Here is a 27,173-nt window from a genome sequence, read left to right on the forward strand (position 1 = left end):
TATGATACAAATCTTGTATATATTTGTATAAAGAATACATGTGTTTAATAAAAGAAAATTTTGGGCCCAATTTTTTATGTTATCTTACATGTACTTTTACTATGCATATTTTTATGAGAATGGAGTCGTTACACATACTCACAGTTCAGCTGACAATAAGATCCTCCTCAAGTTGATCTTAGTAAAGTACATGAACATTTCCTTGAAAACAAACATACCAAAATTTAATCGATCTTTATGTTAAGATTGTTAAGGAACAATTATTCATTCGTATAACAAATGTTACCTGAAAACGAAATTAACAAAAGTTAATTAATCCTCATATTAAAATTGTTAAGGAATACACTTACCGTTCGGTAGGACTAACACAATTAATCATTCAAATAGATTGACAGAACAAAAACAATCATTCAACCAAATAATAACCGTTAAAATAGTTAGGAGATATACTTACAATTTTGTATTAAAATAGTTAGCAGATATACTTACGATTCAGAAGAATGAATCAAAATAACAACTCATTTGACAATGTCAATCGGACATCCTTCATTTATTCCATGTCAATTCATGAATCTTTGACCTGTAAACAACAACAAAAACATAAATAAATAAAAAATCACCGATTAACAAAATCATAAAGAACAAATGTATTATTGACACAAACTAACATGACCTATAAATAATTAACAAAAGACCAGACGTATTGTTGACACGAACTAACATATTGCGATAATGCACAACTGAACATATGCCCATTTTATAACCCCTTATTTAAACCTTTCGAATGTCAATACAATAAAATACGAATTGAATACGAAGAAAGGTTTGCAATGTCAATACAATTCACCTATATAATTATTAATAAACAAGTATGCTTTTACTACCAATGCATGCATCTATGTAATCCAACATTTATGTCTATTTATTTAGACTTGGAATACCAATGCAACAATTAATATTGTTTACATCATCACCAATAAAATTCAACCACATGACAATCACAAATCCAAGGTGTCACTATGGTTAGACATTTAAAATGTCAATGCAATACACTTATATAATTAGTATTATTATTAATTATTAACACAACCAATGCAATGCACCTATATAATCAAATCTTTATATCTATTTATTTAGACTTTGGAATACCAATGCAGCAATTAATATTGTCTATATCATCACTAATAAAATTCAACCACATGACAATCACAAATCCAATGTGTCATTATGGTTAGACCTTTAGAATGCTAATGTAATGCACCTGTATTATTATTATTATTAATTATTAATACATATCCCTTTTTTTAATTAATTAATAATTATAGATGGAGTAATAAATACCAATCTGACATGTCAAGATAGAGCGATTTGATTGGCTTGTAAATCTAATGTGTCAAAATAGAGCAATTCTTGAGCTTCAAAAATGTGTCACGTGTCGATCAACCCATATAGGTATTCAGCGTTATCTAGATAATCTATATATATATATCTATATTATATATATATATATATATATATATATATATATATATATATATATATATATATATATATAATATATATATATTCCAGTAGTCTTCCCCATCGACCCATCTTGGATTCTCACTCGAGTCATGATGGACTAAGCCAATTTCTTGATCTTTGTGGTAGCTGGGGTAGAACTGGGAAGGACGCAACCTGGGCAGCCTTCTTCACTAGATAATGTGGTGGGATTGGATCTCCTATCTGATACGAGGGGTTGGCTAGAATTGTAAAGCAAAAAGAGCATATTTCTTACCAAGTGGCTCCGACAAAGTATTGAATAATGATATTGGAATGTAGGTTGGATATATACATGTTGTTGATGCTTGATTTTGAACCAACTAATCGCACGTGGGAAATGCTGAGCTGACTTAGAACACACGTGTATATGGGATATTGGGTTGAATAAGAGATGAAGAACAATGTTTAAGGGGTTCGGTACTTAATAAGTGAATCCTATGTCCACTGATATTGTATTAATATATGAGATCATGTCGCGTTCAGCGAGCTGACTTATAACTTAGAGAATACAAGTGAATACACAAGAGAGAGAGAGAGAGAGAGAGAGAGAGAATGTGTGCTATTTCAGAGAAAAATTAGCTAATCCCACAAACGGAAGAGGAGCCCTCTATTTATAGTGGGATGAATTGGGGTAATGATTACTAAATCTGTGAGTGGGTCAGATTGCCATGCAAATCCTTCTTTATGTCCCCGTTGCTTACCTGCTCGAGTGATTTCCTCGACTTGTGTAGGGATTGGACACGTGGAACGTTTCCAGCCTTTTGCCACTCTGATGCATACCCACTACACTGGCAGGAGCATGCCGCTCACATCAGCATGCGACGTGGCTTCGTCTGAATGGCCGCAGAACCCACATAAGCTCTGACCGCCCACACTAACAAGGCTTCGCGTCAGCCCTACTTTTTTAGGCATAACACATGTAATCAAACAAGTCAAGTCATTGAGAGTGAAGACTATGAAGCTACCTGATTTACTGTTTTCTTTCAGGAAATTATCAAAAGGGGTATCGGATGTTGGGATTGTGAATTAATATGGGAGTTTATTTATTTATTTATTTTTTGAAACCCTCGGGTCTTCTCATATCCGAAGAAGAATGAGTGATTAAATCATTAAAATATTAGCCCCATGTGGCTGTTTGGTACACTTTTCAAACTATATCCTATCCTATTATCTTATCCAATTTAGTGAAATACATATTTGTTTTAATATTGACCATTCAATTCAAAATCCAATCCTATTAACGCAAAACATTTAACAATTACTTTTCTCAATAAAAGTTTATAAATTAACAAAAACACTCCTATCCACCCAACTAATTGTTGGTAGTCGACCACCACTGTCGGATGGTGGTCGAAAGTCGCTGGAATGGCGCACAACCTGCTGGAGCTGGCTAGTTATGCGTCGATCTGGCCAGAAACGACCAAATCCAACTGGTTGTGCGCCATTACAGTGACTTCCGACCACCGTACAGTGGTGGTGGCCAGATGTCAATAATTAGTTAGGTGGGTGGGGGTGTTTTTGTTAATTTATAAACTTTTATTGTAGGGGGTGTTTAGTTAAATTAACAAATAGAGAGAGTTAAAAAATAATCTCAATGTTTTCAGAAAATGTTTTCAAAAATTGTACCAAATATATTATTAGAATCCTATCATATTTGATTAAATCTTATTCAGAATATAATAGAGGAACTTTTTGGAAGCACAAAAAAGGGCTAGATTTTTTGGACTAATTTGCCGTTGACATGCACAGTAAAGCTGCACAAAGAAGAGATACACTGTTTTGGTAAGTTACTTTCATCTAATTATCCTTTATGTAATTTATGATTTCTTCTTTAATTTATTATTTAAGAAACAATAGAAGTCTGAAGTTTGGATATATTGCAGGTGCGGATTTCACAGGCAAATAAAAGTGGGAGACCTCAGCTAATAAATTGCTGAAAGGGAGGGTATATTGGGTTACTTCCTCTCGATCAAGCCCTTAGATTCTTTGATTATTAGATGATTTATATACAGGCTACTCCTTGTTTCATCATTCAATAGTTTGTTTGGTGTACTTGGTATAGGCACAAAGCCTTGTAGTGTAGTTTTGCTTTACAATATCTTTCTAAGATTTTATTTTATAAATAAAAGACTACTTACAAAGGGGTTTACAAACAGCCTATACAAAGTGATATGATAGATGATATGACAATGTCATATCACATATAGAGTTGGTAGTGGATCATGTCATGTCATGCCTAAAAATTTAAGTTCTGTCGTGTTGTGGGCCGTGCTGTGCTAAGGTCCGTAGAAATTCATTCCTTGTTGTGTCGTGTTGGCTCGCTAAACTTGAAGGCCCATGGCACGGCCCGCTATACAGCGTGCCGTGCCGTGAGCCTAGCACGCGGGCTGACCTATAATTTTTTTAATATTTAATATTTATAAATTATGGTAATTTGATTTTTTATTAATAATTATTATAAAGATATTTTATATGTTATATTCAATGACATTTTGTATTTGTATTAATTAAAAAAAAATATAATCACTATGAAATATAATAAAATAATGAGATGTTGAAATATTAATTGAATTTCAATCATTTTTATAAATTATAATTATAAAATACAAATACAAACTTAGAAATTATGTTTAAGAATTAATATTAACAATTAAATCTCTATTAGAAATACAAGTATACAAATACAATACAATTATCTCAACGTTGATTCTAGTTTACAAATATTCAAAGTAAATGATTGATAAAAAAAATATTATACATCTTCATTTTCATTAATTTTTTTTTAAATTTGACTAAAAATTAAAATAAATTCGACGAAAAAAATAAATTGAGAATTTGAGAGAGATTATGAGAGCTTGAGAGTTGAGAGAGAAAGGAGAATGAAGATTGAAATTGGAGTGTGAAAAAATAAGAGAAATAATGGGGTATTTATAGGAAAAAATTTTAAAATTAAAAAAAAAAAAGTGAAATAGCCATTACCCCCCTGTGCCGGGGGGTGACGGCTATTTTTTTTTTAATTTTTTAGTGGGTCATGTTGTGCCAACTCGCGTGCCTTTTTTAAGGCTTACGGCATGACCCGCATGATCATGGACCTTGTCGTGTCGTGCTTTTTTTTAAGCACGTGCCAGCACAATCCACCATCAGCTTTAAATTCACATGTCACATTATCGTTTGTCAAATCAGCTGTTTGTAAAGCATTTAATAATTAATTAATTAAAATATTTTAGTTCATCTAAATTCAAAAAAAAAAAATATGGATTTTAAAATATTTCTCAACACCACTATATTAGAAATTCCCAATTCTCTTTCAAATAACAAACCCTAACCACCACCACCAATCTCAATGGCACCACCGCTGTCTATCCTCTTCCACCACCACTCACAACTGTATCGCCACTCTCAACTCATCTCAATCTTCTTAATTTCACTAAGCTTTGCCCAATTACACACAACAAGCAACCAAGAGCTTATACACAACCGATTATTTCAATCGTTATGATTTAATCAATTGTCCAATACAAACAAATAAATTCTCAATCTCAACATCATTTGAACACCTTTCCAATTCACAAATATTAAACACTTTCATCCATCATCTTCAACTCTATAAAATCATAAATTTATAATAAAAACTTAGAAAAATTAAAAGAAAAAAATCTAGATTCAAATAGGTGAGAGGTCGCCATAGATTTGGCAACCTTCAGGCAACCAGACACGGCTAGGCTGATTCTAGTAGCTAGACGTGGTCAAGCCGCCGAATATTACAACAGAGTAGATGGAGATCTAACGCAACCAACAAATTGATAATTTAAATTGAGCTAAGGAAGGGTAGAGGGCGACAGTGTTGTGGCGTTGCTCGTAGTGAAGGTAGAGCATGTGACGTCGTTCACTACAAGGGGAGAGGACAACGACATCGCTCACAGCGAGGGAAGAGAATGATAGCGTCACTCATAGTGAAAGGGAGTGGACAATGGCATCATTTGCTACGAAGGAAGGGGATGGTGGTGCGATTGATTGGGAAGGGAGGGGACAGCGGCGGTTGAGAGTGATGGTGCGATTGAGAGTGGTTTTATCCTCTTCCTTCGCATTTTGCTGTGAGGGAAATGGGGATTTCGACTGAGAGTGGTGGTGGAAGAGGAAGAAGATAGACGACGGTTGAGAGTGGCAATGGGGTTGTGAGTGGTGGTGGAAGACGATAGACAATGGTGGTGCAATTGAGATTGGTGGTGGTTATATTTTGTTATTTGAAAGGGAATTGGGGATTTCGATTTAGTGGTGGTGAGACGTATTTTAGAATCCTTTTTTTTTTTTTTTTTTTTTTTTTGGGATTTGGGTTAACTAAAATATTTTAATTAATATAATTAATTAATTATTAAATGTTTTACAAAAGAGTGAGTTGGCAAGTGGTGATGTGGCATTGCTGCATCACTTTATATGAGACTCTTTGTAAACCCCATTGTAAATATAGTCTTTCTGTTTTACAAAAGGTGTTTTGAACTTGTTGCTGTTATTGGTATTATGAGTTTCAAGTCATTTTTAGTTTTGTTAAGTTGTACATCAAATGTTTACGGTGTATTGTTGAGACAATCTATGGAATAAATTTTGTCTTTTTGGATATTTTGCCATATTTTAATTTCTTTAATAACTAGTTATTATTTGCACAAATCAGAAGATGTCTACTCTCTATTTAGTGAGTGAAACTGTGAAAGTGTTGAGAAGTCAGCATTTGTGTATAAGAAATTGTGACACTAGCTTAATTTTAACTTCAAAACCTCGGAATAAAAAGCAGGGTTTGATTCAATTTTATGACCTCTCACAAAACTTAGTCCAGTAACTTTATTTTGTTGGCATAAATTTGAAATTTGATTCCGGTTGAACCAACTAGAATACTGGATGGAGGTGGTGGGTAGAGTTTTGTGCTGCATTTTGAATAACAAATTTAACCTAAATGTGGTCGCATATTGATAAGAATATCCTTTAACAATCATCTAATCATTGTTGAATCATGAATGAGAGCTAATTACTAAACCTCCCCTGAGGTTTCAACTTCTTATTAGGTTAACAGAAACACTCCACTCTAACTTTCATTCGGGTTATTTTAATTAAACCCCATCTAACATAAAAAAAAAAACCTGACAATTACCCTTATAATTAGTCACTTACACCTTTTGACGTCCATTTTTGGGGTTAAAGTTAATTGAGAGAAGGGTAAAAAAGACCTTTTATGTTAAAATACTAAATTATATATTAAATATTTCAAAATAATAATAAAATATTGAGAAAAAGTTTTTTAAATATACTTTAAGATTTGATATTATTTAAAAAGAATTTACTTTTTATTTAGAAAAAAAAAGGTGTAAAACTATCATAGATCTCAATAACCACCATTTTTAAATCATCAAAATAGATGATCTTTTTTCTTTTTAAAAAAGTATTAGAATTTTCAATTTACAAAATATATATTTAATTTTTTTTTCAGTTTTATATTTTTACTTTGCAAATATTTTAATTTTCAACTTTGTGCCTTTTCTCAATTAATTTATACCAAAACTTGATGGTAAGAGGTGTAAGTGCCTAAGTGGCTAATTGGAGGGTGCAATTGTTTATGTTTATGGGTACGTTTGGTTCAGGAATATTGTATTACGGGGATATTATATTACTGGAAAATAGATTACCAGAGAATCTTTAGAGAAATGTGTTTGGTTGGTTTGAATAAATTAGTGGGGATGTTATAATAATATGTTTATTTTGAAGGATAAAGAGTGAAATGTTATAAGATTACTAAATTGCCTCTTTTTAAATAATAATATAATATTTTTTATATATTTCTTTTAACCCCTATATTTGAAATTTTGCTAAAAGACCACAGCCATATAAAACATTAATTATAACAAATCAACACCCACCCCAAGCCACTGCCGCCCGCCAGCCACCACCGCGACAGCTCGTAATGGTGCACGACGGCGGATCTGGTTGGTGTGCACCGATAAGGCCAATCGGCCATGGATTTCTGGTCATGAATATGGTCGTTTCACAGCCAAAGACTGGCATTCACGGCCAGATCTATGGCATTTTAGGCCACATCTTTGGCCGTGAAACGGCTAGACTGGTCGTTCTGTCCATGGTTTGTGATCCATAACTGGAAACGTCTTTAGTAGCACACGACAGCAAGATCCCGTCGGTCTTACCCCGATATGATGACTTTCGTGGCGGGCCAGCGGTGGTTTTGTGTGGTTGGGGTATTTTGTTAACTTTTAAACTTTTTTGGTGGGGTGTTTTAGCTATATTTCAAATGTAGGGGGTTTGGGGTAATTGTTATTTGGTAGACATATGAGGGCAAATGTGTCTGAAATGATCAAAGATTAAGAGCAAAATATGGTCAAAATTAAGATTACCTTGATAATCTTATATAACATCCATTGGAAGGTAATTGATTACCTCAATATTACCAACAGTAAACACATTTTATAATAAAGATTACGTAATATTTTATTACTGATCACAAACGAGGAAATCTTGAAAATTAAACAAAGATTACAAGATTAATCTTATATCACCCGAACCAAACACAACAAGTGTAATGAAGATAACCCTAACAAAGAGTGGGGTGATTGTGTTAACCTAATAATCTTTTCCATGTGCGTGGAAAATTGAAATGCTTTTTTAAAACTTGGGGATGTCTCTTTATAAACTCTGAAATATAAAGTTACTTCGTGACACACGAACATTAAGCATGAGTTAGTTTATGTGTTACAATTGATTGAGTTTGATTGTACAAATAAACTTGTAAGCCTGAATTAGTTTTCAAATAATATTACATATAGTTATTTCCGAGCATTGAGTTATATTATATGGAAAGAGTGATGACTTTCAAAAAACAAGTAATGTCAATCCAATAACTACAAAAACATTCATCTATCTACCCATTACATACAAATTTTCCTTGATGTGAACCAACTATTGGGCCATTAAAGCAATGAGAAAACACAATTCGCAGTCCATCTCCAGGCATTTCAACAATTATGGCTCTGGGCATGATATACAGAGCATAGATGTCCATGCTTGATTGATCTACATTTTTTTTTTTTTTTTAATTTGGCTAAGGTTCTCCCATTAGCCCCGTATCCCGTAGCAACGCTGAATCAATCAAATTCCACAGCACATGCAAAACCAATGTTCCAAAAACCAGACTATAACCATTCAAGGGTTTGGGTTGAATCAATCGATTGGACCGTATCCTATAAAATTATTCTAGTCTCTAAATGTTAAAATTCATCTAAAACACCCCTATAATACTCCTAAGGTTTTGAATGTGTCTAAAACATCTGATCGCACGAAGAAACTGGTGAATGGTGACGGCAGCGACGATCGACAAACAATCAAAGTTTAGAATCATGGGACTTTGATGTATAGGTTCCGAAGAATCGATGGTGGTAGGGAGTTCCATCGACGTCGAAAATTGTCGGAATCAAAAAGAAGTTGACAGTCGCGCACTTTAGTTGTCAGCGAGCAACGAAGGCTGAACAAATAGCCACTAAAAATGGATGGGTTTTGTCGTGAAGATGCCGTCAAGTCGAATGGTGGTATTTCTCCCTCGAACGATGCCAGAATCCGACAGGATTGAGTTGCAATTGGACTGCGACTCGACACTATTCCTACAGTCCAACCGCGGCTCAATCCGATTAATGAAAATACAGGTTTTTATAAAATACCGGACGGAGATACCGCCAGCTCCCGGTCGAACCGATCCGAACGGACGGTCTGGTGGTTTTTCAGAATACTGTGCAAAACTAGAGTATTGAAAGGAAATAACTTTAGCAATAAACAATTCTTTCATACAGATAAAAATAAAAAAATAAAGAAGAAAACATATATTTGCCTTTAACTAGTCCAGTGATAAACTGATTGTATAAATAACTGCCTATATATCTAACTTATGAACATGTTTGCTCTACACTCAGCTTCTGGAGCTGCACATAACTTTGAAAAATTATATAATTCCTACCCGCATCAAATTTCACTCATCATTTGTGCCCAGAACCTGCTGCTTAAGCTCTTTAATTTTTGCCGTCAACTCCTCTCTATTTTTCTGTAAAGTAGAAGTGCATTTCCAATTAGCACTCTCCAGTCTCATTGCTATCACAAATATAAAGTCTAAACTGTTTATCAAATGGGTACCTTGAACAACAGATAGCGGGTGCTGAACCAGATTGTGTAGCCAAGACCCACAACTTCCAGCAACTTAGGAAGCTGAATTCATAAGATGAAACATCATTAAAAATATCAAATGAAAATGACCATAAATAAGTAGCTTTCATAATTTTAGGCAACTCCAGATTCACAGATAGAATGAGAATGCATACGCACCAAAGGAATAGAATCAACGGCACTAACAATTGCTGATGCCAACCACACAGCAAGTAATGCACCACTTCCATATAAAATAACCGAATATGCATCTTCCGAGTCAAACTGCAAAGTATTTAATAAATCATCAATATAAGTATTTAACAAGTCATAAATTTGTCAAAGAATATGACAAACTAAAAACATTGTTCAACTAGGTAGTATTCTTTAAAAAATGTTTTCTCAAATCATAAATACCGACTGCACCAGAACATTGTTGTACGTTAAAGTTGTTCTGTTAACATGTTTTTTACATTAAAACACATTTCATTGTCTAAGAAATTCATAAAAAAGACAAACCCAAAAATTATAATATCCTAGAGTTGATAGACCCAGATGCATTCTTAATCATTATTCCACTGATTACTACACATAAAGAAGGAACAACTTAATACCATACTGATTTATAAGGAGTAAAGAATTGAGAAAAGCATGCAACTGCCAAGATCCCAAGAACTTCATAAAAAGTACAGACAAATCTATTGAAGGACAAAGCGGAAGAAAAAAGAGTATAGATAAAAAGGCATCTCTCACTAAACTTAACAGGAAGAAGCAAACTAACAAACAAATCATTAAGAGATTCCAACAAAATGGCTTAACTGAAGGAGCCGCTGCAATTTGTTTTCCCAAAAAAGAATCTTTTCAGTTGCTCAGGTAACCGCTCAGGATTAAAATTTCATAAAACAATTACATAGGAGCTTTCAAACATTCTAGAAATCATCATAGCAAGCAATTTGCAACAATAATAATAGATTTCAGAAGATCTATGATTAAAGATCATACATAGAAGTTGGCCAAAATTAGAACAGATCATAGGCAAGAATAGCATCAAGGTCGACTCAGATTTTTATGTCCTCAGCATGGCAATAATGCCATTATGAATTGTAAGTATCTTTATTGTCCATTAACATATAAAATGTAGTCTACGATTAGAAACATATCTGTTTATTTAAAAAGAACATCCATAAAACTCAGCAGATATAAGAACAGATCATAGGCAAGAATAGCATCAAGGTGGACTCAGATTTTTATATCCTCAGCAAGGCAAGAATGCCATTATGATGAGCAAACTAAATTATAGGTAACCTTCATCGTCCATTACTATTTAAAATGTTTGTCAATTAGAAAGAGAGAGAAGTAGAACCAGTTAAAAAATAAGGGGGAGAAAACTAAGCTCAGTAAAAACAGTCACAGAGTTTACCAATTTGCATTAAATTTTGGGAGTACAAACACTGGTAGTCACTACCTTACATAAGAGAAAACAAGAGAGAACTAATGAAGAAAGAAATGACTCTAATATGGTTGTCAAAGGAGAAAAAGAAAACAAATGAAAATAATGTTGCTCAGGTAACCGCTCAGATCAACATAATAGTCGACGTTTCATCAAGAATTTACAAAGACTTTCAATAAATTCTAGTAATCATCACAGCAACTAATTTCCATTTCAATTGGAGATCTGCCCCATATAGCAAGCGATGGACATCAATTAATGGTCTAAAACCAAAAGTCTCAGATTATCACTCTCAGACACTTGAAAACCAAAAAGATAACAGATAATCTGAAAAAAAGAAAGGTAAAAATTGAAACAATCTTAAGCCGTTAAAAATGGATTGAGAAAAAAAATTTGTATAACAAATAGCAAGGAAGAGCATACAGGGAACCAGGAGCCCATTGATCAACATTTTAAAATTTTGATGTTGCTCAGTTAATCATTCAGAGTGGCACAATTACCAAAGTCGCAACAAGAATTACATGAATAGTTTCAACCAGTCACAAGTCTTGTCATAGAAACAACTTTTGCATTTTTCTCCAATAATTTCCCATCAATTAATATAAAAAATAATGATCTGAGGAATACGTTGCATACATAGACAAGCACATAAAATATAGTGCATACGTAGGTAAAGTAAATATAAGTTAGAATCTACAAGCTTATCTTTGCTTTTAGTTATATAAAGACAACATAAGTAAATTAACAAGAAGTGAACGAACAACAGATAAACATACATGGCAGCACAAGGGGACCCTGGAAAAATTAAATGAACATTTTAAGAAGCTGTTGTTGCTCAGGTAACCGCTCAGATCGACACAATGGTCAAAGTTTCATCAAACATTCAAAGAATAGTTTCAACCAGTAAAAAGCATCATCATAGCAACAACTTTTGGTTTGATAAAAAAATAAAAGAATTATAATATTGCAAGTTTAAAAAGCTCTATTCACACACTTTCCCTTTTGATCAAAAGGGAAAGAATGATACAGATAACTACCCACCATCACAAGCACAAAAGCACTTACTAATCTTTCCAACGGCCATAAACTAACTCAGTGGATTTGAAACAAACCTTTATATTAAGATTATCCAGAAGTTCATTTGTTTGCTCATCCACAGGTGATTCTTCTTTAGGTACTTCTGTAGTTACACTTTCAGTGTATACACGCTTTTCAACTGGTTGAACATCTTCGACAGTGGCTACAACATCACGTTTATCACTGAAATACTGATTTGAACCACTCGAAGTTTCTTCAGAGTTTATTGCTCTTGGCGATGGGTTAGTGTAATACAGCGTTCCTGTAAAATATGTTATAACCCAAGGCATTAGGGACACATGTTATTCGTTAGCCATTTCTCCGCTTTCAAAAGAGACTAGCGACAGAGACCTAAACAATCATCATCAAACAGCAAACTAAAATGTTGCTGTTTTAAACGTACAAAACATATCCAATATCAATATTTTCAACCTACAAGAAGATCACAAACTAATAACTAAACTAACCTAAGCTAAGAATTAAAAAACCCCATAACAATACGGAAAATATAAACAAAATGGGCACACAAAATAATTAAAAGAAAAAAGGTCACGTAACAAAACATATAAAAAGGAAAAATGAAGCAGGTGAGCTTAAAATCAGAACCTCAACTCCTGACTATTCATTATCAGCTTATATCTAAACACTAAAACCCCATACCAAACCGACGGTACGGCTAGGGTTTGAAACCAAATACAACATTAACAAAATACACCCAGATAAGTGATAAAAAGAGCAAAAAATAAAATAAAATAGACCAAGGGTTTCATTTCGTACTGGAGCGTAGGCCATAACCGGAACGACAGACGGTGGTTTGCTTGAGAAAGAAAGAGGTTTTTGTGCGGCCTAGATTAGAGTATGCGGTGGCGAGTGAACGATGGTGATGGTGATGGTGATGGTGATGGTGATGGTGATGATTGTAAATGGGGAGATTGGAGACGGCTTGTGTTGTACAAAGCTCCATTTTTTCAGAAGGAGAGAGAAAGAGAGAGTGAAGTGTTTAAGGCGCTCGTTGCTGTGGCTGCTGCCTGCTCAGGTTAAAGCTAAGCTAAGCTTGAAGCTTGACGCTCTTGAATATGAAATGCTTTTACCCTTTTTATAATGTAATGCAATGCGCTTACACTCTAGGGTTACCTTTTTTTTTTTTTTTTATTTAATTTTTAAAATTAATTGTGGTTATCTATCTCCGATTCTCAGATTCTCCGCCGGTAATAATCTCCCATTTTTTTATATATATATATATATTTTTATTTAAATTAATATTTTTGAAAAAATTAAGTTAGATTGTTTTAAAAATTAACAAAACACCCTTGAATTTAGCTAAATATCATTTATAATAAAATATTAAAAATTAACAAAAACATCCTTATCTATCCATTAAATATCGACAACCGACTATCACTATCAGAGGGTGGCTGTAATTCGCTGTAATTAAGATATTTTTATTAATTTATAAACTTTTTTTTGTTTGAGTGTTTAGTTAAATTAACAAATTTAAAGGGTTTAAAAATAATTAAATAGAATAGAATTAGATTTTAAAAATAGGAAAACAATTATAAATATAATATGATTCGAATAATAAAACAAACAGATTTTTTAAAATTAAAATAATGATCACTTTAAATGGGCATTTGGTTGGGGGTTATATGAGATTATTGGGGTAATGTCATCTTATATTACTTGATTACCATATTTGGTGTCAAGTAATATAAGATATCGGTAATCTTCAAATATCAATAGTGGTTACTATTGGTAATATTGGAGGTAATCTGATTACTTCCATTTTCTTATGTATTATGAGATTACCAATATTATCTTTTTTTGTTACAATTTTATCCCTTATTAACAAAAATTTTGGACAATAATACCCCTCTTTTAAAACAAATTTACAGTAATATCCTATTTCAATTTTACCCTTATTTAATTAAAATTTTGGACAATAATGCCCTTATATTTAAAATAATTTATAGACCATCACTGCCACCTAGCCACCACCACCACTGCCACCCAGCCACCACCGCCGACAATGGGCCAACCGCCGAAAAATCACCGGATTCTCTAAAAAAGAACGAGACTCGGTGGGAGACTCCGGGAGTCTTCAATATGGCCGTTTCCAGCAATATTGATGGCCGAAAACGGCCATATGGCCGCTAACGGCCAGATCCGTGGCCATTATCTAGAATAGATCTGGCCACTAACGGCCAGATCTCGTCTAGATCTATTCTGGATAATGGCCAAGGATCTGGCCGTTAACGACCAGATCTAGCCTGATATGATCGTTTTCGGCCATCAATATGGTCGGAAACGGCCATATCGAAGCCTCTTGGTCACGTTCAGCTGCTGATGGGGACTTTCAGAGACTTTTGGCGGTGGTCTGCGGTGGCGGTAAGTGGTGGGGGTGATTTCATAATAAATTAAAGTTTTATATAAGCGGAGGTGTTTTAACTAAATTTGAAATATTGGGGGTTAAAAGAAATTATTCAAAAATTAATAATAAAAATAATATTATATTAATATTTGAAAAGGGGACAATTTGATAATTTAAAAGGTTTTTCGAATACTGTGCAAAACTAGAGTATTGAAAGGAAATAACTTTAGCAATAAACAATTTTTCATACAGATAAAAATAAAAAATAAAGAAGAAAACATATATTTGCCTTTAAAATCCAGTGATAAACTGATTGTATAAAACTGCCTATATATCTAACTTTGAACATGTTGCTCTACACTCAGCTTCTGGAGCTGCACATAACTTTGAAAAAATTATATATTCCTACCCGATCAAATTTCACTCATCATTTGTGCCCAGAACTGCTGCTTAAGCTCTTCATTTTTGCCGTCAACATCCTCTCTATTTTCTGTAAAGTAGAAGTGCATTTCCAATTAGCACTCTCCAGTCTCACTGCTATCACAAAATAAAGTCTAAACTGTTTATCAAATGGGTACCTTGAACAACAGATAGCGGGTGCTGAACCAGATTGTGTAGCCAAGACCCACAAATTCCAGCAACTTAGGAAGCTGAATTCATAAGATGAAACATCATTAAAAATATCAAATAAAAATGACATAAATAAGTAGCTTTCATAATTTTAGGCAACTCCAGATTCACAGATAGAATGAGAATGCATACGCACCAAAGGAATAGAATCAACGGCACTAACAATTGCTGATGCCAACCACACAGCAAGTAATGCACCACTTCCATATAAAATAACCGAATATGCATCTTCCGAGTCAAACTGCAAAGTATTAATAAATCATCAATATAAGTATTTAACAAGTCATAAATTTGTCAAAGAATATGACAAACTAAAAACATTGTTCAACTAGGTAGTATTCTTTAAAAAATGTTTTCTCAAATCATAAATACCGACTGCACCAGAACAATGTTGTACGTTAAAGTTGTTCTGTTAACATGTTTTTACATTAAAACACATTTCATTGTCTAAGAAATTCATAAAAAGACAAACCCAAAATATAATATCCTAGAGTTGATAGACCCAGATGCATTCTTAATCATATTCCACTGATTACTACACTAAAGAAGGAACAACTTAATACCATAATGATTTATAAGGAGTAAAGAATGAGGAAAAGCATGCAACTGCCAAGATCCCAAGAACTTCATAAAAAGTACAGACAAATCTATTGAAGGACAAAGCGGAAGAAAAAAGAGTATAGATAAAAGGCATCTCTCACTAAACTAACAGGAAGAAGCAAACTAACAAACAAATCATTAAGAGATTCCAACAAAATGGCTTAACTGAAGGAGCCGCTGCAATTTGTTTTCCAAAAAAGAATCTTTTCAGTTGCTCAGGTAAACGCTCAGGATTAAAATTTCATAAAACAATTACATAGGAGCTTTCAAACATTCTAGAAATCATCATAGCAAGCAATTTGCAACAATAATAAAGATTCAGAAGATCTATGATTAAAGATCATACATAGAAGTTGGCCAAAATTAGAACAGATCATAGGCAAGAATAGCATCAAGGTCGACTCAGATTTTTATGTCCTCAGCATGGCAATAATGCCATTACGAGTGAACAATGTAAGTATCTTTATTGTCCTACCTATAAAATGTAGTCTACAATTAGAAACATATCTGTTTATTAAAAAAGAACATGCATAAAACTAGGCAGATATAAGAACAGATCATAGGCAAGAATAGCATCTAGGTGGACTCAGATTTTATATCCTCAGCAAGGCAAGAATGCCATTATGATGAGCAAACTAATTATAGGTAACCTTCATCGTCCATTACTATTTAAAATGTTTATCAATTAGAAAGAGAGAGAAGTAGAACCAGTTAAAAATAAGGGGGAGAAAACTAAGCTCAGTAAAAACGTCACAGAGTTTACCAATTTGCATTAAATTTTGGGAGTACAAACACTGGTTGTCACTACCTACATAAGAGAAAACAAGAGAGAAATAATGAAGAAAAAAAGACTCTAATATGGTTGTCAAAGGAGAAAAAGAGAAACAAATGAAAATAATGTTGCTCAGGTAACGCTCAGATCGACATGATAGTCGACGTTTCATCAAGAATTTACAAAGACTTTCAATAATTTAGTAATCATCACAGCAACTAATTTCCATTTCAATTGGAGATCTGCCCCATATAGCAAGCGATGGACATCAATAATGGTCTAAAACCAAAAGTCTCAGATTATCACTCTCAGACACTTGAAAAACCAAATGATAACAGATAATCTGAAAAAAAAGAAGGTAAAAATGAAAAAATCTTAAGCCGTTAAAAATGGATTGAGAAAAACAATGTATAACAAATAGCAAGGAAGAGCATACAGGGAACCAGGAGCCCATTGATCAACATTTTAAAAATTTGTGTTGCTCAGTTAATCATTCAGAGGGCACAATTACCAAAGTCGCAACAAGAATTACATGAATAGTTTCAACCAGTCACAAGTCTTGTCATAGAAACAACTTTTGCATTTTTCTCCAATAATTTCCCATCAATTAATAAAAAAATAATGATCTGAGGAATACGTTGCATACTAGACAAGAACATAAAATATAGTGCATACGTAGGTAAAGTAAATAAGTTAGAATCTACAAGCTTATCTTTGCTTTTTTCTATATAAAGACAACATAAGTAAATTAACAAGAAGTGAACGAACAATAGATGAACATACATGGCAGCACAAGGGGACCCTGGAAAAATTAAATGAACATTTTAAGAAGCTGTTGTTGCAGGTAACCGCTCAGATCGACACAATGGTCAAAGTTTCATCAAACATTCAAAGAATAGTTTCAACCAGTAAAAAGCATCATCATAGCAACAACTTTTGGTTTGATAAAAAAATAAAAGAATTATAATATTGCAAGTTTAAAAAGTCTATTCACACACTTTCCCTTTTGATCAAAAGGGAAAGAATGATACAGATAACTACCACCATCACAAGCACAAAAGCACTTACTAATCTTTCCAACGGCCATAAACTAACTCAGTGGATTTGAAACAAACCTTTATATTAAGATTATACTATCATAGATCTCAATAACCACCATTTTTAAATCATCAAAATAGATGATCTTTTTTCTTTTTAAAAAAGTTATTATTGAATTTTCAATTTACAAAAATATATATTTTAATTTTTTTTTTCAGTTTTATATTTTTACTTTGCAAATATTTTAATTTTCAACTTTGTGCCTTTTTCTCAATTAATTTAATACCAAAACTTGATGGTAAGAGGTGTAAGTGCCTAAGTGGCTAATTGGAGGGTGCAATTTGTTAATGTTTTATGGGTACGTTTGGTTCAGGGAATATTGTATTACGGGAGAATATTATATTACTGGAAAATAGATTACCAGAGAATCTTTAGAGAAATGTGTTTGGTTGGTTTGAATAAATTAGTGGGTATGTTATAATAATATGTTTATTTTGAAGGATAAATGAGTGAATATGTTATATAGATTACTAAATTGCCCTCTTTTTTAAATAATAATATAATATTATTTTTATTATTATTTCTTTTAACCCCCTATATTTGAAATTTTGCTAAAAGACCACAGCCATATAAAACATTAATTTATAACAAAATCACCCCCACCCACCCCAAGCCACTGCCGCCAGCCAGCCACCACCGCCGACAGCTGTCGTAATGGTGCACGACCGGCCGGATCTGGTTGGTTGTGCACCGATAAGGCCTAATCCGGCCATGGATCTTCTGGTCATGAATATGGTCGTTTCACAGCCAAAGATCTGGCATTTTCACGGCCAGATCTATGGCATTTTATGGCCACATCTTTGGCCGTGAAACGGCTAGATCTGGTCGTTTCTGTCCATGGATTTGTGATCCATAACTGGAAACGTCTTTAGTAGCACACGACCAGCAAGATCCCGTCGGTCTTACCCCGATATGATGACTTTCGCTGGCGGCCAGCGGTGGTTTTGGGTGGTTGGGGGTATTTTGTTAACTTTTAAACTTTTTTGTGACTGGGGTGTTTTAGCTATATTTTCAAATGTAGGGGGTTTGGGTAATTGTTATTTGGTAGACATATGAGGGCAAATGTGTCTGAAATGATCAAAGATTAAGAGCAAAATATGGTCAAAATTAAGATTACCTTGATAATCTTATATTAACATCCATTGGGAAGGTAATCTGATTACCCTCAATATTACCAACAGTAAACACTATTTATAATAAAAGATTACGTAATATTTTATTACTTGATAACCAAACGAGGAAATCTTGAAAATTAAACAAAGATTACAAGATTAATCTTATATCACCCCGAACCAAACACAACCTATGTGTAATGAAGATAACCCTAACAAAGAGTGGGGTGATTGTGTTAACCTAATAATCTTTTCCATGTGCTGTGAAAATTGAAATGCTTTTTTAAAACTTTGGGGATGTCTCTTTATAAACTCTGAATAATATAAAATGTTACTTCGTGACACACGAACATTAAGCATGAGTTAGTTTATCGTGTTATCAATTTGATTGAGTTTGATTGTACAAATAATACTTGTAAGCCTGAATTAGTTTTTCAAATAATATTTACATATAGTTATTTCCGAGCATTGAGTTATATTATATGGAAAGATGTTTGAATTTCAAAAAACAAGTAATGTCAATCCAATAACTACAAAAACATTCATCTATCTACCCATTACATACAAATTTTCCTTGATGTGAACCAACTATTGGGCCATTAAAAGCAATGAGAAAACACAATTCGCAGTCCATCTCCAGGTCATTTCAACAATTATGGCTCTTGGGCATGATATACAGAGCATAGATGTCCATGCTTGATTTGATCTACATTTTTTTTTTTTTTTTAATTTGGCTAAGTTTCTCCCATTAGCCCCGTATCCCGTAGCAACGCTGAACTCAATCAAATTCCACAGCACATGCAAAACCAATGTTCCAAAAACCAGACTATAACCCATTCAAGGGTTTGGGTTGAATCAATCGATTGGACCGTATCCTATAAAATTATTCTTAGTCTCTAAATGTTTAAAATTCATCTAAAACACCCCTATAATACTCCCTTAAGGTTTGAAATGTGTCTAAAACATCTCTATCGCACGAAGAAACTGGTGAATGGTGACGGCAGCGACGATCGACAACCAATCAAAGTTTAGAATCATGGGACTTTTGATGTATAGGTTCCGAAGAATCTGATGGTGTTAGGGAGTTCCATCGACGTCGAAAATTGTCGGAATCAAAAAGAAAGTCTGACAGTCGCGCACTTTAGTTGTCAGCGAGCAACGAAGGCTGAACAATAGCCACTAAAAATGGATGGGTTTTGTCGTGAAGATGCCGTCAAGTCGAATGGTGGTATTTTCTCCCTCGAACGATGCCAGAATCCGACAGGATTGAGTTGCAATTGGACTGCGACTCGACACTATTCCTACAGTCCAACCGCGGCTCAATCCGATTTAACTGAAAATACAGGTTTTTATAAAATACCGGACCGGAGATACCGCCAGCTCCCGGTCGAACCGATCCGACCGGACGGTCTGGTCCGGTTTTCAGAATACTGTGCAAAACTAGAGTATTGAAAGGAAATAACTTTAGCAATAAACAATTCTTTCATACAGATAAAAATAAAAAAATAAAGAAGAAAACATATATTTGCCTTTAACTAGTCCAGTGATAAACTGATTGTATAAATAACTGCCTATATATCTAACTTATGAACATGTTTGCTCTACACTCAGCTTCTGGAGCTGCACATAACTTTGAAAAATTATATAATTCCTACCCGCATCAAATTTCACTCATCATTTGTGCCCAGAACCTGCTGCTTAAGCTCTTTAATTTTTGCCGTCAACTCCTCTCTATTTTTCTGTAAAGTAGAAGTGCATTTCCAATTAGCACTCTCCAGTCTCATTGCTATCACAAATATAAAGTCTAAACTGTTTATCAAATGGGTACCTTGAACAACAGATAGCGGGTGCTGAACCAGATTGTGTAGCCAAGACCCACAACTTCCAGCAACTTAGGAAGCTGAATTCATAAGATGAAACATCATTAAAAATATCAAATGAAAATGACCATAAATAAGTAGCTTTCATAATTTTAGGCAACTCCAGATTCACAGATAGAATGAGAATGCATACGCACCAAAGGAATAGAATCAACGGCACTAACAATTGCTGATGCCAACCACACAGCAAGTAATGCACCACTTCCATATAAAATAACCGAATATGCATCTTCCGAGTCAAACTGCAAAGTATTTAATAAATCATCAATATAAGTATTTAACAAGTCATAAATTTGTCAAAGAATATGACAAACTAAAAACATTGTTCAACTAGGTAGTATTCTTTAAAAAATGTTTTCTCAAATCATAAATACCGACTGCACCAGAACATTGTTGTACGTTAAAGTTGTTCTGTTAACATGTTTTTTACATTAAAACACATTTCATTGTCTAAGAAATTCATAAAAAAGACAAACCCAAAAATTATAATATCCTAGAGTTGATAGACCCAGATGCATTCTTAATCATTATTCCACTGATTACTACACATAAAGAAGGAACAACTTAATACCATACTGATTTATAAGGAGTAAAGAATTGAGAAAAGCATGCAACTGCCAAGATCCCAAGAACTTCATAAAAAGTACAGACAAATCTATTGAAGGACAAAGCGGAAGAAAAAAGAGTATAGATAAAAAGGCATCTCTCACTAAACTTAACAGGAAGAAGCAAACTAACAAACAAATCATTAAGAGATTCCAACAAAATGGCTTAACTGAAGGAGCCGCTGCAATTTGTTTTCCCAAAAAAGAATCTTTTCAGTTGCTCAGGTAACCGCTCAGGATTAAAATTTCATAAAACAATTACATAGGAGCTTTCAAACATTCTAGAAATCATCATAGCAAGCAATTTGCAACAATAATAATAGATTTCAGAAGATCTATGATTAAAGATCATACATAGAAGTTGGCCAAAATTAGAACAGATCATAGGCAAGAATAGCATCAAGGTCGACTCAGATTTTTATGTCCTCAGCATGGCAATAATGCCATTATGAATTGTAAGTATCTTTATTGTCCATTAACATATAAAATGTAGTCTACGATTAGAAACATATCTGTTTATTTAAAAAGAACATCCATAAAACTCAGCAGATATAAGAACAGATCATAGGCAAGAATAGCATCAAGGTGGACTCAGATTTTTATATCCTCAGCAAGGCAAGAATGCCATTATGATGAGCAAACTAAATTATAGGTAACCTTCATCGTCCATTACTATTTAAAATGTTTGTCAATTAGAAAGAGAGAGAAGTAGAACCAGTTAAAAAATAAGGGGGAGAAAACTAAGCTCAGTAAAAACAGTCACAGAGTTTACCAATTTGCATTAAATTTTGGGAGTACAAACACTGGTAGTCACTACCTTACATAAGAGAAAACAAGAGAGAACTAATGAAGAAAGAAATGACTCTAATATGGTTGTCAAAGGAGAAAAAGAAAACAAATGAAAATAATGTTGCTCAGGTAACCGCTCAGATCAACATAATAGTCGACGTTTCATCAAGAATTTACAAAGACTTTCAATAAATTCTAGTAATCATCACAGCAACTAATTTCCATTTCAATTGGAGATCTGCCCCATATAGCAAGCGATGGACATCAATTAATGGTCTAAAACCAAAAGTCTCAGATTATCACTCTCAGACACTTGAAAACCAAAAAGATAACAGATAATCTGAAAAAAAGAAAGGTAAAAATTGAAACAATCTTAAGCCGTTAAAAATGGATTGAGAAAAAAAATTTGTATAACAAATAGCAAGGAAGAGCATACAGGGAACCAGGAGCCCATTGATCAACATTTTAAAATTTTGATGTTGCTCAGTTAATCATTCAGAGTGGCACAATTACCAAAGTCGCAACAAGAATTACATGAATAGTTTCAACCAGTCACAAGTCTTGTCATAGAAACAACTTTTGCATTTTTCTCCAATAATTTCCCATCAATTAATATAAAAAATAATGATCTGAGGAATACGTTGCATACATAGACAAGCACATAAAATATAGTGCATACGTAGGTAAAGTAAATATAAGTTAGAATCTACAAGCTTATCTTTGCTTTTAGTTATATAAAGACAACATAAGTAAATTAACAAGAAGTGAACGAACAACAGATAAACATACATGGCAGCACAAGGGGACCCTGGAAAAATTAAATGAACATTTTAAGAAGCTGTTGTTGCTCAGGTAACCGCTCAGATCGACACAATGGTCAAAGTTTCATCAAACATTCAAAGAATAGTTTCAACCAGTAAAAAGCATCATCATAGCAACAACTTTTGGTTTGATAAAAAAATAAAAGAATTATAATATTGCAAGTTTAAAAAGCTCTATTCACACACTTTCCCTTTTGATCAAAAGGGAAAGAATGATACAGATAACTACCCACCATCACAAGCACAAAAGCACTTACTAATCTTTCCAACGGCCATAAACTAACTCAGTGGATTTGAAACAAACCTTTATATTAAGATTATCCAGAAGTTCATTTGTTTGCTCATCCACAGGTGATTCTTCTTTAGGTACTTCTGTAGTTACACTTTCAGTGTATACACGCTTTTCAACTGGTTGAACATCTTCGACAGTGGCTACAACATCACGTTTATCACTGAAATACTGATTTGAACCACTCGAAGTTTCTTCAGAGTTTATTGCTCTTGGCGATGGGTTAGTGTAATACAGCGTTCCTGTAAAATATGTTATAACCCAAGGCATTAGGGACACAAGTTATTCGTTAGCCATTTCTCCGCTTTCAAAAGAGACTAGCGACAGAGACCTAAACAATCATCATCAAACAGCAAACTAAAATGTTGCTGTTTTAAACGTACAAAACATATCCAATATCAATATTTTCAACCTACAAGAAGATCACAAACTAATAACTAAACTAACCTAAGCTAAGAATTAAAAAACCCCATAACAATACGGAAAATATAAACAAAATGGGCACACAAAATAATTAAAAGAAAAAAGGTCACGTAACAAAACATATAAAAAGGAAAAATGAAGCAGGTGAGCTTAAAATCAGAACCTCAACTCCTGACTATTCATTATCAGCTTATATCTAAACACTAAAACCCCATACCAAACCGACGGTACGGCTAGGGTTTGAAACCAAATACAACATTAACAAAATACACCCAGATAAGTGATAAAAAGAGCAAAAAATAAAATAAAATAGACCAAGGGTTTCATTTCGTACTGGAGCGTAGGCCATAACCGGAACGACAGACGGTGGTTTGCTTGAGAAAGAAAGAGGTTTTTGTGCGGCCTAGATTAGAGTATGCGGTGGCGAGTGAACGATGGTGATGGTGATGGTGATGGTGATGGTGATGGTGATGATTGTAAATGGGGAGATTGGAGACGGCTTGTGTTGTACAAAGCTCCATTTTTTCAGAAGGAGAGAGAAAGAGAGAGTGAAGTGTTTAAGGCGCTCGTTGCTGTGGCTGCTGCCTGCTCAGGTTAAAGCTAAGCTAAGCTTGAAGCTTGACGCTCTTGAATATGAAATGCTTTTACATTATAAATGCAATGCGCTTACGCTCTAGGGTTACCTCCCTTTTTTTTTTTTTTTTTTTTGAGGTTTTTTATTTAATTTTTAAAATTAGTTGTGGTTATCTATCCTGATTTATTTTCAATTTTTTTCTTTAAAATTATCTCTCCCTATCTCCGATTCTCAGATTCTCCGCCAGGTAATAATCTCCCTTATTATTTTTTTTTTATTTAAAGTAATATTTTTGAAAAAATTAAGTTAGATTGATTTAAAAATTAACAAGAGTAATACTACATTTTCATCACACTTTTACACAATTTTCATTACATAATGATGTGACATATATTACAATCATACAAATTTTTAATTATTTTTAATTTTTAATATTATAATAAAATTTGTGTGGTTGTAACTTATACAAAATGGTGTAAAAAATAGTATAAATATGACATTACTCAATTAACAAAACACCTTTTAAGATTTTAAATTTAACTAAATATCTTTTATAATAAAACATTAAAAATTAACAAAAATATTCTTACTTATCTATTAAATATCGACAAGCCACCATCATCACCAAAGTGTGGTTGAAAGTTGATGTAAGAAAGATACTTTTATTAATTTATAAATTTTTTTTGTTAGAGTGTTTAATTAAATTAATAAATTTAAAGGGTTTAAAAATAATTAAATAGAATAGAATTAGATTTTGAAAATAAGAAAACAATTATATATTTTAAATAGAATATGATAAAAATAATAAAACAAACAGAAATTAAAATCATGATCACTTTAAGGGTATGCAATGTCCATTTTATCCCTATATCAAACCATTTTAACCTTAAAATATTTATTAAATTCCTCTTAATGTAGGCCACTCTCAATCACTTCAAATTCAAAAAATTTAAAAAAAAAAAAAAAAAAAAATCTCCCTTTCTCTCCGAGCTCTCTTCACTGTTAACTTCCAAATTTGCAATGGGAACCCTGACCAGAGACCAATATGTTTACATGGCGAAACTCAGCGAGCAAGCCGAGCGCTATGAGGAGACGGTCAACTTCATTGAAAGTCTCGTGAGTCGTGACTTCCTCTGCTTCAGCAATCACCTCTCCGTTGCTTACAAGAACGTGATCGGCTCTCATCGCGCCGCGTGGCAGATCATCTCGTCGATTGATCTGAATGAGGAGAGCCACAGAACGATGACCACGTGGCGCTGGTTAAAGAGTATAGGTCGAAGTTGGAGAATGAGTTATCCGGTGTGTGTGGGACCATATTGAAATTGCTGGACTCGCACCTGGTGCCGTCGGCTACTTTGAGTGAATCAAAAGTGTTTTAATTGAAGATGAAGGTATTCAGTTTTGTTTGTTAGTTTTTAACAACCTTCTCTTTAAGTTTTGTAAAATTTATCCGAGCAGGGGTTATGCCAAATGGGTTTGTCTCTAAATAAGCCAAACTGCAGAATTTTACATTGTATTTTATTTTATTTTGATTTTTGTTTGTGTAGTTTGGATCTGCAATTTTGGTTTATTTATTTGAGTTTGAAGGAAATCGCGATGGCTGAGCTACCACCCATACATCCGATAAAGTTGGGGCTGGCACTCAATTTCTCTGTGTTTTACTATGAGATTCTGAATTCATCAGAGAAAGCTTGTAACATGGGAAAACAGGTTTGTCCCGTTGTGCCATTTTAAGTAAAAGTTTATGCCCTTTTTTTCTTGCGGTGTTGCAGTTTTTAAATAGGGATCTGTTTGAAAGAGAGTAGGCTTGTTTCATGCCTGTAGTATAAAAATTATACATAATAGGATGATGTACGTATTATTACTCAAATTCATATCTGAACATATTAATTACTTTTTTATGTGGTACAAAGTAGAGGGTCCAGGCTTATTTATTAATTTAGGTTATGGATGCATATCCTTGACATAGTTTTCTTAAAGTCTCTTTACTCTTTTAGAATCGGTTGGAACTGTATGTGGACATGGCTGCTTTGTTGAACTTGTTTTAATGGGAATTAAAAAGTTGAGAACAATGAATATCTTATATCTAGTTCATCATTTTGGTTTTGTATACCACTGCGGTTTTTCATTTCTTGATTGCTGTATTGACAATGAAATTATGGTACCATGCATATTGGGTGCAATTATTACATGATTCAGGTGAAGTTGCTTTTGTAAGAAGAGAAATTGAAACTGCCTTGTGTACCATTGTCATAGAATTGCCAACATGTGTCCTAGGAACTGGTTTTGGTTTGTTGCTTGGTTTATCATATTTGATGAAATTTTATCTTACAGGAAAATAAATCTATAATCATGTTACATATGCAAAAGTCAATGTTATAACTAGTGTAATTCCCTTTGTTAATGTTGGATTTAAGTTAAGGAAATGGGTGAAAGTGGATTTTAAATAATCATTAAGGCGTTTAAAAAGCTTATTATTTGCATGTCTTGGTTTCTAATCTTGAAATGTTGCATCTTTAGGGGTTCTTACTTGGTATCTCAACATGCTGACATTTTACCTGCTTATGCATTCATATCACGTGATGAGCTCTTAGCTGGTTCGTTTCACCTTAGTGAAAGTGTGGATTTTGACAGTTCTAATTATGGCATGGCCTGTTATAGGCTGTGTTGTAGTTAGGAGTTTGTTCCATTAGTTAGGATAGTCGGACTATGAACATAGCTGATCTTTATTTAAATGTTGATATGGAATCAGAATGCTAAGATTGGTGAGAAAATATATCCAAGTGGTGTACTAGTAATTCCAAGGGCATCTTTGAGGTGAAGTTAAGACTTATGGATCATATAATAACAAAGGAGCTGACCCTCTAACAACAAAGTCCCTTCATCTAAGGGCTAATGCTAAACTTCCTAGTCATCCGCTCTCATCAAGTTGATAGAGCCTTGCACATATTTTCAG

General features: G+C 33.5%; 3 protein-coding genes and 9 non-coding genes across 12 annotated transcripts; 1 reads left to right on the forward strand and 11 right to left on the reverse strand.

Annotated features, from left to right (window-relative positions):
* Window positions 1-9,338: 9,338 nt before the first annotated feature.
* LOC116123435 (protein CURVATURE THYLAKOID 1D, chloroplastic) lies at window positions 9,339-13,339 on the reverse strand. The gene is made up of 5 exons (XM_031409208.1): window positions 13,034-13,339; window positions 12,292-12,518; window positions 9,910-10,014; window positions 9,721-9,792; window positions 9,339-9,631 (listed from the first exon to the last, which is right to left on the reverse strand). The coding sequence occupies exons 1-5, from the start codon at window positions 13,218-13,220 to the stop codon at window positions 9,560-9,562; spliced, it is 663 nt and encodes a 220-aa protein (XP_031265068.1). The 5' UTR covers window positions 13,221-13,339; the 3' UTR covers window positions 9,339-9,559.
* LOC116123477 lies at window positions 10,595-10,677 on the reverse strand. The gene has a single exon (XR_004127035.1). It is a non-coding gene; the product is annotated as a small nucleolar RNA snoR128 (small nucleolar RNA).
* LOC116123470 lies at window positions 11,288-11,380 on the reverse strand. Its single transcript, XR_004127028.1, has one exon. It is a non-coding gene; the product is annotated as a small nucleolar RNA snoR128 (small nucleolar RNA).
* LOC116123472 lies at window positions 12,011-12,104 on the reverse strand. The gene has a single exon (XR_004127030.1). It is a non-coding gene; the product is annotated as a small nucleolar RNA snoR128 (small nucleolar RNA).
* A 2,726-nt stretch (window positions 13,340-16,065) lies between the features above and the next one.
* On the reverse strand, window positions 16,066-16,148 carry LOC116123471. Its single transcript, XR_004127029.1, has one exon. It is a non-coding gene; the product is annotated as a small nucleolar RNA snoR128 (small nucleolar RNA).
* Window positions 16,149-16,754: 606 nt separating this feature from the next.
* Window positions 16,755-16,844, reverse strand: LOC116123476. Its single transcript, XR_004127034.1, has one exon. It is a non-coding gene; the product is annotated as a small nucleolar RNA snoR128 (small nucleolar RNA).
* Window positions 16,845-17,464: 620 nt separating this feature from the next.
* Window positions 17,465-17,556, reverse strand: LOC116123474. The gene has a single exon (XR_004127032.1). It is a non-coding gene; the product is annotated as a small nucleolar RNA snoR128 (small nucleolar RNA).
* Window positions 17,557-20,282: 2,726 nt separating this feature from the next.
* On the reverse strand, window positions 20,283-24,285 carry LOC116123434 (protein CURVATURE THYLAKOID 1D, chloroplastic-like). Its single transcript, XM_031409207.1, has 5 exons — window positions 23,978-24,285; window positions 23,236-23,462; window positions 20,854-20,958; window positions 20,665-20,736; window positions 20,283-20,575 (listed from the first exon to the last, which is right to left on the reverse strand). The coding sequence occupies exons 1-5, from the start codon at window positions 24,162-24,164 to the stop codon at window positions 20,504-20,506; spliced, it is 663 nt and encodes a 220-aa protein (XP_031265067.1). The 5' UTR covers window positions 24,165-24,285; the 3' UTR covers window positions 20,283-20,503.
* On the reverse strand, window positions 21,539-21,621 carry LOC116123478. The gene has a single exon (XR_004127036.1). It is a non-coding gene; the product is annotated as a small nucleolar RNA snoR128 (small nucleolar RNA).
* Window positions 22,232-22,324, reverse strand: LOC116123475. Its single transcript, XR_004127033.1, has one exon. It is a non-coding gene; the product is annotated as a small nucleolar RNA snoR128 (small nucleolar RNA).
* Window positions 22,955-23,048, reverse strand: LOC116123473. The gene has a single exon (XR_004127031.1). It is a non-coding gene; the product is annotated as a small nucleolar RNA snoR128 (small nucleolar RNA).
* Window positions 24,286-25,237: 952 nt separating the features above from the next.
* LOC116123380 (14-3-3 protein homolog) lies at window positions 25,238-26,894 on the forward strand. The gene is made up of 3 exons (XM_031409156.1): window positions 25,238-25,516; window positions 25,902-25,927; window positions 26,738-26,894. The coding sequence occupies exons 1-3, from the start codon at window positions 25,238-25,240 to the stop codon at window positions 26,892-26,894; spliced, it is 462 nt and encodes a 153-aa protein (XP_031265016.1).
* The last annotated feature ends 279 nt before the right edge of the window (window positions 26,895-27,173 follow it).

The sequence above is a fragment of the Pistacia vera genome, unplaced genomic scaffold (assembly GCF_008641045.1).
Source record: "Pistacia vera cultivar Batoury unplaced genomic scaffold, PisVer_v2 Contig142, whole genome shotgun sequence".
Taxonomy (NCBI): Eukaryota; Viridiplantae; Streptophyta; class Magnoliopsida; order Sapindales; family Anacardiaceae; genus Pistacia; species Pistacia vera.

Excerpts from the sequence above, each read along its gene's own strand:
- LOC116123434 (XM_031409207.1), bottom strand. The coding sequence starts at position 24,164 with ATGGAGCTTTGTACAACACAAGCCGTCTCCAATCTCCCCATTTACAAT. Across the intron at positions 23,463-23,977 it reads CGGTTATGGCCTACGCTCCA|GAACGCTGTATTACACTAAC; the intron begins GTACGAAATGAA and ends CATATTTTACAG. Across the intron at positions 20,576-20,664 it reads CCCGCTATCTGTTGTTCAAG|AAAAATAGAGAGGAGTTGAC; the intron begins GTACCCATTTGA and ends TCTACTTTACAG.
- LOC116123380 (XM_031409156.1), top strand. The coding sequence starts at position 25,238 with ATGGGAACCCTGACCAGAGACCAATATGTTTACATGGCGAAACTCAGC. Across the intron at positions 25,517-25,901 it reads GTTGGAGAATGAGTTATCCG|AGAAAGCTTGTAACATGGGA; the intron begins GTGTGTGTGGGA and ends TGAATTCATCAG. Across the intron at positions 25,928-26,737 it reads CTTGTAACATGGGAAAACAG|GGGTTCTTACTTGGTATCTC; the intron begins GTTTGTCCCGTT and ends TTGCATCTTTAG.
- LOC116123435 (XM_031409208.1), bottom strand. The coding sequence starts at position 13,220 with ATGGAGCTTTGTACAACACAAGCCGTCTCCAATCTCCCCATTTACAAT. Across the intron at positions 10,015-12,291 it reads TGGATAATCTTAATATAAAG|TTTGACTCGGAAGATGCATA; the intron begins GTTTGTTTCAAA and ends AATACTTTGCAG. Across the intron at positions 9,632-9,720 it reads CCCGCTATCTGTTGTTCAAG|AAAAATAGAGAGGAGTTGAC; the intron begins GTACCCATTTGA and ends TCTACTTTACAG.